Source organism: Sapajus apella, unplaced genomic scaffold (genome assembly GCF_009761245.1).
Source record: "Sapajus apella isolate SASKATOON/1434 unplaced genomic scaffold, GSC_monkey_1.0 scaffold230, whole genome shotgun sequence".
Taxonomy (NCBI): domain Eukaryota; kingdom Metazoa; phylum Chordata; class Mammalia; order Primates; family Cebidae; genus Sapajus; species Sapajus apella.
In genome coordinates this window covers 196,388-205,636 of record NW_022437170.1, presented here as the reverse complement: position 1 = coordinate 205,636, position 9,249 = coordinate 196,388, and the positions used below count along the sequence as shown (strand labels likewise).

General features: G+C 56.1%; 1 protein-coding gene, 1 long non-coding RNA gene and 1 pseudogene across 6 annotated transcripts in view; 2 read left to right on the top strand and 1 right to left on the bottom strand.

The window, feature by feature from the left end:
• Window positions 1–819, top strand: part of LOC116544765 — a 3,857-nt gene extending 3,038 nt beyond the window's left edge. For both annotated transcript variants that reach the window (XR_004266026.1, XR_004266025.1), the window contains one exon: window positions 1–819. This exon is cut by the window's left edge and continues 902 nt beyond it. This is a non-coding gene — a long non-coding RNA (uncharacterized LOC116544765).
• The window catches only part of GOLGA3 (golgin A3), a 52,505-nt gene that overhangs the window by 32,085 nt on the left and 11,171 nt on the right, over window positions 1–9,249 (top strand). For all 4 annotated transcript variants that reach the window (XM_032271344.1, XM_032271342.1, XM_032271343.1 and 1 more), the window contains exons 12-15: window positions 826–903; window positions 2,552–2,815; window positions 4,816–4,910; window positions 6,955–7,171. In XM_032271344.1, the coding sequence (XP_032127235.1) occupies window positions 826–903; window positions 2,552–2,815; window positions 4,816–4,910; window positions 6,955–7,171 (654 nt within the window). The remainder of the gene's footprint in view (window positions 1–825; window positions 904–2,551; window positions 2,816–4,815; window positions 4,911–6,954; window positions 7,172–9,249) is intronic.
• On the bottom strand, window positions 1,310–1,749 carry LOC116544782 (annotated as a pseudogene).

Genomic DNA, 9,249 nt, shown 5'->3' with positions numbered 1-9,249 from the left:
ACCCTCCATGTAATCTCTTCAGATGTGTCCTTTCCTGGAGCCCTCAGAGTAACATCTCTCCAGATGTGTCCCTTCCTGGAGCCCTCAGTGTAATGTCTCTGCAGATGTGTCCCCATCCTGGAGAGCTCAGTGTAACATCTGTGCAGACATGTTACCCTCCTGGAGCCCTCCATATAACATCTCTGCAGATGTGTCTTTTCCTGGAGCCATCAGTGTAACATCTGTGCAGATGTGTCCTCTTCTAGAGCCCTCAGGGTAACATCTATGCAGATGTGTTCCCTCCTGGAGCCCTCTGTAACATTTGCGCAGAGGTATTCCCCTCCGGGAGCTTTCAGTGTAACACCTATGCAGACACATTCCTTTCCTGGAGCCTCCATATAACATCTCTGCAGATGTGCCCCCCTCTTGGGGCCCCCAGTGTAATGTCTCTGCAGATGTGTTCCCCTTCTGGAGACTTCAGTGTAACATCTGTGCAGACACATTCCCCTTTGGAGCTCTCAGTGTAAAGTCTGTAGATGTGACCCCCTACTGGACCCCTCAGTGTAACTTCTCTGCAGACATGTCCCCTCCTGGAGGCTTCAGTGTAAAGTCTCTGCAGATGTGCCCTCCCCCGCCGCTCCTGGAGCCCTCAGTGTCACTTCTCTGCAGAAACAATTCCTTCCTGGAGCCCTCAGTGTAACATCTCTGTAGATGTGCCCCCCTCCTAGCGCCCTCAGTGTAACTTCTCTGCAGACATGTCCCTCCTGGAGCCTTCAGGGTAACTTCTCTGCAGATGTGTCCCTACTGGAGGCCTCAGTGTAACATCTGTTCACGTGTCCCCCATAGGTGGAACACCTGCAGCAGGAGACTGCCGCTCTGAAAAAGCAGACACAAAAAATAAAGGAACAGTTTATTCAACAAAAGGTAAAAATGTGTTGTTGATTTCTTGAAACAAGCATGTGAACAGTTTTGTGTGGTTTAATTGCTTAGCAATTCCAATTTAATTGAAATTGAGAATGTAACATTTCAGATTCTCTAACTTTTTTTTTTTGCCTCATCAGATGATCTCTTTAACTTCTTTAAAGAAACTTAATCTCCAAAGTCAAGACACACTTCCACAGCGGGGTAGGGGTCTTGGCCCTCAGATCTCCAGGGGCGGCTGTTGTTGAAGCAACTGTTGCCTGCTCCACGGAGCTGAATGTGTTGTGTGGTAGTGTTAGCGCGCAGGTTCGGTTTGCCATTTAAAATGTCTTTGAAAAATTTACATGGAGTTCCAGCATTGAAACAAATCATGGTCACCCAAAAAGACATGGAATATATAAATTTTGTGTCAGTGAAGCCAGTACCTCTTGTTGGATTTTTTTTTTTCTTCCTTCAGCCATAATATGATACCAAATTTTGTCTTAACTGGTGGGTCTGTAAACACAGGCTTATCCATCCCACTTACAGGCAAGGCGAATGCTGCTTCTTGAAATGGTCCCACCATGGATCCTCTGGTCATCCAACCCAGGTTACCCCCTTGCCTGGCTTTATCTTCACTATATTGTGTGGCCACTTCATTGAATCTCATCCCGGACTTTGACTTTTCCATGGCTTCCATGATTTTGCCATGTTTTTCACACAGAATGTGTCTGACCTTTCCTGCATTGCCACCATGTTTGGGACCTTGAGCCTTCTTGTCAGCACTGTCACTCCCAGAGGCTGCTCCCCTTTCCCCGCTTTTCCAGAACCACTTTTTCTTTAGGGCGGCATCTTGGAAACCTGCTGTTGAACTCTCCCTCTTGTTGGAGTTTATGGGATCTGAGTTAGGACCACCCCTGAAGCTGTATTGTGAGTGCTGCTGTGTTTTATTACTGAGCGAGGGCCACCCTCAAAGCAGCGGTGTGAGTGCTGGTGTTTTGTTTGTTTTTGAGATGGAGTCTGGCTCTGTCACTCAGGCTGGCATGCGGTAGTGCTGTCCCTGTTGCTGCAGCCTCCGCCTGCTGGGATCAAGTGATTCTCCTGCCTCAGCCTCCCAAGTAGCTGGGACTACAGGCACATGCCCCATGCCTACCTAATTTTTGTATTTTTAGTAGAGACGGGGTTTCACCATATTGGCCAGGCTAGTCTCAAACTCCTGACGTCGTGATCTGGCCTCCCAAAGTGCTGAGATTACAAGCGTGAGCCACCGCACCCAGCCTGCTGTATTTTATTGCTGAGCGAGGGCAACCCCTGAAGCAGTGTTGTGAGTGCTGCTTTTATTTTGTTTTATTACCAAGCCCCAAGCAAGGGAATGACCTGTTGGAAGCAAAGCAGTGCAGCTGAAGGCAGGAGAGAGCCAGATTCCTGGAATAGAGGAGACATCTGGGAGGCCGGTATGCCCGCCACGTGCATCACACACACACTCTTGATCAGGCAGTGATGTCACCTGTGAATAATGGTGTATCTCAGTCGATGGAGTCTTAGATTTGATGAAATGTATTTTACCTCAAAAAAGTTATGCCTCCGATAAGTGGTAAACATTTCTGTTGAAGCCAGCTTGACCCCCAGGAAGGCCCACAAATGCGGGCTCACAGCCCAGTCTTTCTGGCAGGTGATGGTGGAGGCCTACCGGCGCGACGCCACCTCCAAAGACCAGCTCATCAGTGAGCTGAAGGCCACCAGGAAGAGGTTGGACTCGGAGCTGAAGGAGCTGCGGCAGGAGCTAATGCATGTGCAGGGGGAGAAGCGGACCGCAGAGGCGGAGCTCTCACGCCTGCACAGGGAGGCGTCCCAGGCCCGGCAGCAGATAGCAGACCTTGAAGGGCATCTCCAGGCCGCGCAGAAGGAGCGAGACGAGATGGAGACACACATGCAGGTCTGCCAGTGTCGGATTGACTCACTTGCTGGGGAGGATTCAGCCAAAGCACGTGGGGACCCACTGTGTCTGGGGTGGGGCAGGGGCAAGGTGGGGAGAGGCTTTTGGAGGAACAGCCCAGAACAAGGCCCACCTGGAGCATAGGTCCTGGAGGGGCAGCTGCTGAGGCCTGGTAGTTCCTAGAGGGGGAGCCAGTGAGGTCTGATTGGTAGGTCCTGGACGGGCGGCCGGCGAGGCCTGGTTGGCAGGTCCTGGAGGGGCGGCCGGCGGCGAGGCCTGGTTGGTAGGTCCTGGAGGGGCGGCCGGCGGCGAGGCCTGGTTGGTAGGTCCTGGACGGGCGGCCGGCGGCGAGGCCTGGTTGGTAGGTCCTGGAGGGGCAGCCGGTGAGGCCTCGTTGGTAGGTCCTGGACGGGCAGCCGATGAGGTCTGGTTGGTAGGTCCTGGAGGGGCAGCCGGTGAGGCCTCGTTGGTAGGTCCTGGACGGGGCAGCCGGTGAGGCCTCGTTGGTAGGTCCTGGACGGGCAGCCGGTGAGGTCTGGTTGGTAGGTCCTGGAGGGGCAGCTGGTGAGGCCTGTTAGGTCCAAGTGGCGACATTGCATGAAGGGAGGGAGCGAGGAGGCCCCGTGAGGCACCTGGCTTCTCTCCATTGCCGCGGGCCCCTGGGAGCCAGTGTGTGAGAGGAGAGTGAGCACTATACAGAGAGCAAGGATGAGGGTTCCGTGCAGACCCCACATGGGCAGGACACTGAGGCCCAGGGACCCTGGGAGTCCCTTGTGGTGAGTGTAGAGCTGGGACTGGCCAGAGCCAGTCACATTCCTGTGGAAACTGAGTCTGGTGTGGCTTCTGCACACGGCAGGTGCTGTGGGTGCTGGTGACGGTTTCTTGTATGCAGGTGGCAGACAGGTGAGCGGGAGGCGAGGGGAAGGGGTGTAAGACAGTCCAGGTTCCTGTCCAGTCGTCCAAGCTGAGAACCAGGAGGTGAGGTGAGGAATCAGGAGAGCAGCAGTAAACTGGGGGAGGGTGGTCTGATGGACATTAGACCAAGGGCGCCGTTTTGCTTATGATGTTTCTGAAGTTGCTGGAGAGGACCAAGCCAAGGTCCCAGGTTGGTCGGTGTGTCTGGCTCAGTAGGAGCCAGGCTGAGGCTGGTGAGTAGCTGGTGCTGAAGTGGTGAGGCTGGTGCCATCAGCATGGGAAAGTAGGGGCTGACGGAGAAGTGCAGGGTGGGGTGGGGAGGTGGGCCGGGGGCTGATGGGGGAGCGGAGGGTGGGGAGGTGGGCCGAGGTCTGATGGGGGAGTGCTGGGTTGGTGAGGTGAGTGGGCCAGGGGCTGATGGAATGCCAGGGTGGGGCAGGGAGTCCGGCAGCTGGGGCTGCAGGAGGCTGGAGGACTCAGCAATGCAGTCACAGCATGCCCAGACCCCACTGCTGCAGGCCTGGGTTGGTTCTGGGGACTCGCCTAGCACACAGGAGCTGGGGAAAGGCTGTGAGGGCAGGAGCAGGTGGGGGATGTGGCCCTCAGCACTCACAGTTGAGCCTGCAGAGGGCATCTGGGGGGCTCTGGGGAGGGATCCCGGCTTCTCCAGAGAAGGGTACCAAGGGCTGTGGGCAAGGATCCTGGGGGCTCAGGAAGGTCCTGGGGGTTCCGGGGGAGGGGACCCGGGAGCTTGGGGGAGGAGTCCTGTGGCCCTGGGGAGGAATCTTGGGTCCAGGGGATTTGAGGGAGGGGTCCTGGGTCCACAGGCTCTCCTGTGACCCAGTCATGCTCTGTTGTGCCTCTGATGCTTTGGACACAGTGTCTGGAAACACTTGCTAGCCGCAGTCAAGGGTGGTTTGTAAGGAGGCAGGTGTCTCTCTCTCAGGGGTTTTCTCAATGTCCAAGTTCCCCAGGGCAGGCCTGAGCAGTGCCATTGGTGGGGGTGATGGGCTGGGGCTGGGGAGGGGAGCCGGGCTGGGGCCAGCGGTGCTGGTCCTCATGCCCTCCCTCCCTCCCTTCCAAAGTCTTTGCAGTTCGATAAGGACCAGATGGTCGCGGTCACAGAGGCCAATGAGGCACTGAAGAAACAAATTGAAGAGTTACAGCAAGAAGCGCGGAAGTAAGTCTGCGTGTGCCTGGCAGAGGCAGGAGAGCCTTGGCGTCTGCTGGGGTTGCGCGGGACACCCTCTTTGGGAGGTAGTGTGGCGGCTTGGAATGTTAAGGCCCAGGTGTGGAGTCCGTGTGGTTTGGTGGCTGCTCATCTGCAAAATAATCTGAGTTTATCGTGGACTCGCTAAAGCTCCTGTAACAGAAGCTCCCGTGTGTTTTTATGGCTGACTTTCTGTGCCACACCCTCCCTGCTCCGGCTCCCTCCCCTGGAAGATGCTTCCACGTTCACCCTCACACCTCCTCACGCTCACATAAACATGAGTACACAGGCCCTGTCCGCACACGCCCGTGGTACGTGTGGGCTTCACCCTCACACCTCCTCACGCTCACATAAACATGAGTACACAGGCCCTGTCCGCACACGCCCGTGGTACGTGTGGGCTTCATCCTCACAGCTCCTCACGCCCACATAAACGTGAGCACACAGGCCTCGTCCTCACATGCCGTGGTATGTGTGCTTCATCCTCACAGCTCCTCACGCTCACATAAACATGAGCACACGGGCCCTGTCTGCACATGCCAGTGGTACGTGTGCTTCATCCTCACAGCTCCTCACACTCACATAAATGTGAGCACACAGACCCTGTCCGCACACGCCTGTGGTACGTGTGCTTCATCCTCACAGCTCCTCACGCTCACATAAACGTGAGCACACAGGCCCTGTCCGTACACGCCCGTGGTACGTGTGTGCTTCATCCTCACACCTCCTCACGCTCACATAAACGTGAGTACACAGGCTCTGTCCGCACACGCCCGTGGTACGTGTGTGCTTCATCTTCACACCTCCTCACGCTCACATAAACATGAGTACACAGGCTCTGTCCGCACACGCCCGTGGTACGTGTGTGTGGACACCGTAGGGGCCTTTGGCCCGCACACGCCCATGGTACTTGTGTGCGGACACCGTAGGGGCCTTTGGCCCGCACACGCCCATGGTACTTGTGTGCAGACGCCGTAGGGGCCTTTGGCCTGCACACGCCCGTGGTACTTGTGTGCAGACGCTGTAGGGGCCTTTGGCCCGCACACGCCCGTGGTACTTGTGTGCAGACGCTGTAGGAGTCTTCTTCCTCCTCCAGTGCTAAACCCTTTGCTGCTTTGTTATTTTTGTTGAGATAGGAAGTCACCATTGTTGCCCAGGCTGGTCTTGAACTCCTGGGCCCAAGCAGTTCTCCTGTTTCAGCCTCTCAACATGCTGGGATGATAGATGTGAGCCACCATGCCCGCCTAAATGCAGAGTTTTGGGTTTTTTTGTTTTGTTTTTGAAATGGTCTCATTCTGTTGCCCAGGCTGGAGTGAGTGCAGTGGTGCCATCATAGCTCACTGCAGCCTCAACCTCCTGGGCTCAAGTGATCCTCCCAGCTCAGCCTCTGGAGTAACTGGGACCACAGGTGTGCACCACCATGCCTGGCTAATTTTTAAAAATTTTTTGTCAAGATGGGGTCTCAGTATGTTGCCCAGGCTGGTCTCACGCTCTGGGGCTTGAGTGGTGCTCCTGCCTCGGCCTCGCAGTCCTGGGATTCCAGGCGTGAGTGCCTCCACTGCTTTGCTTTGATCAGCTGGTGCTTTACTCAGAATCTGATGGCTGAAATTCTTACTGATACTCAAGAACGTTTCTGGTAGGAGCGGACTGTTTCTCTGCATTCACAGGGTCGGTTATAAGCTTCTCTCAGAAGAGGGCAGGTCTGATGGTGGTGGTGGAAAAGGTTAAATTCACTGAGTGCTGCCTCTGGCCTGGCTCTGCGGGAGCACCTGGCGCAGCCTGACCCCTTGCTGCATGAGGCCCCGAAGGACAGGCCACACTCACCTGGCTTTCCCAGGGGCAGCTGGGTTCTGGGGAAACTGAGGGTGGAGCTTTAGCAGAGGCAGCCTCCAGGAGCCCAGGGTCTCAGCCACCAAAACACACTCCCTGTTGCCCGATGTTGGAAACCAGAATGCCAGAGGGTCGCATCAGAGGGTAATTCAGCTTCTCCCGTGTTTCCCTCGTGACACCCCAGGGCCATCACGGAACAGAAGCAGAAGATGAGGCGGCTGGGCTCAGACCTGACCAGCGCCCAGAAGGAGATGAAGACCAAGCACAAGGCCTACGAGAGCGCCGTGGGCATCCTCAGCCGCCGCCTGCAGGAGGCCCTTGCGGCCAAGGAGGCTGCAGATGCGGAGCTGGGCCAGCTCCGAGCCCAGGGCGGCAGCACTGAGAGCAGCCCGGCTCTACATGTAGGTAACGCCGTGCCCTCCCTCGTCAGCGTCAGCCCGTTGGTGTGGGGAAGGGCTCTCTGTCAGCGATGGTCCCCTAAAGGCTAGCGGGGCCGAGTTCATGTGGGAGGTGGCATCTCTCTCAACTCCCGCTCAGCGTCGAGGCTGCTGGGAACCCACAGTGACTGAGCATTGCCTTGTGAACCCCACACAGTCTGGGGTCTGTGGCGTTCACCGCACTTTCCTCAGGAAACCTTCTTGGCTCAGAGAAGTTTAGCTGCTCCCAAGGGGCAGAGGCAGGGCCTGTCCTGGTCCACCTCGTTCCAGCTTCCTCTGCACCTCCTGGCATCTCGGGAGGAAAAGCAGCCTCCACGTTCACTGAGAAGTTGGAGTGAGGGTGTCGGGTCCGCGTTTGGCAGGGTTCAGGGAGTGTTTGAAGGGAGCGGCACTGTGGTGGCCTCGCTGGAGGGCTGTCTGAGCAGGGCCTTCTGTGGAGGCCACGGCCTGCCATGCTCTCACTTTCCATGGTAGACATAAAATTCTCTCTGAGTTCATCCACGTTTTATTATCCTCCAATTTGTGTCCTTGCACTGACAACTTAGTATTTCTTATGTATGGTTTGCTTCTGTCTCTTGCCCATTTAAGAATTTATGGGGAGGAGGAGAATGTATCATAACATGGGGCTTTCTTGTCAAATTAAACCAACGAGGCCAGGCACGGTGGCTCACACCTGTAATCCCAGCACTTTGGGAGGCTGAGGCAGGAGGATCACTTGATTCCAGGAGTTTGGGAGCAGCCTGGGCAACATAACGAGACCCCATCTTCTAGGAAGAATACAAAAAGTTACCTGGGCATGGTGGCCTGTGCCTGTGGTCCCAGCTACTTGAGAGGCTGAGCTGGGAGAATGACTGCAGCCCAGGATGGGAGGCAGAAACTGCAGTGAGCCGTGGTTTTGCCACTGCACTCCAGCCTGGGTGGCAGAGTGAGACTCTGTGTCCAAAATGAAATAAATAAGTGCTCCCTCTCACCTGGTTGCTTCGTAAAATGTTGGGGAGTTTGATTTAGATGCCGTTGTCCTTGGGCTCATGAACAGCTGGGGTGGGGAGGGTGCAAAGGCAGCAGAGCAGGCCCCTCGCTGCGCTGTTGCAGCTGAGGAGCAGTGCGGCCGCCAGCCGATGTCTGCGTCGTCTGGGCTTCAGCACTCGCAAGTGGTGGCTTTTGGCAAATTGCTCACCTTTTTGATCCTCAGCGCAATGAAGCCAAAATGAGGTGAATGAGAACCTCCTCATGTGAGGGTTAAGTTGCACTGGAATGTGCTTGGGGAGGGCTGGGACCATCAGCAACAAGTGGTGGGGTCCGAGAGCACGCCTGTGCCTGCGTGTATGCCTGCACGTGTGTGGTGTGAGCACATGTGTGCAGTGTGTGGTGTGAGTGTGCGCGGTGTGTGGGGTGTGGGTGTGTGTATGGTATGGAGCGTGTGTGTGCATGGTATGTGTGGTGTGAGCACATGTGCGTGGTGTGGGGTATGAGCACGTGTGTACAGTGGGGTGTGTGTGCGCGTGGTGTGGGGTGTGAGTGGGTGTGTGTACGGTGTGGAGCGTGTGTGTGCATGGTATGTGGGGTGTGAGCACGTGTGTGCAGTGTGGTGTGAGTGTGGGGTGTGGGTGTGTACGTCGTGGAGCGTGTGTGCATGGTATGTGGGGTGTGAGCACGTGTGCGTGGTGTGGGGTATGAGCATGTGTGTGCAGTGTGGAGTGTGTGTGTGTGGGGTGTGAGTGGGTGTGTATACGGTGTGGAGCGTGTGTGTGCATGCTATGTGGGATGTGAGCATGTGTGCATGGTGTGTGGGGTGTGAGCATGTGTGCATGGTGTGTGGGGTATGAGCATGTGCGTGCATGGTGTGGGATGTGCATGTGCGCAGTGTGGAGTGTCAGCGGTGTGGAGTGTGCATGGTGTGGGGTGTGAGCACGTGTGTGCAGTGCGAGGTGTGAGTGTGTGTGCACGTGATATGTGGGGTGTGAGTGGGTGTGTGGTGTGGAGCGTGTGTGCATGGTATGTGGCGTGTGAGCACGTGTGTGCAGTGTGGGGTATGAGTGCGC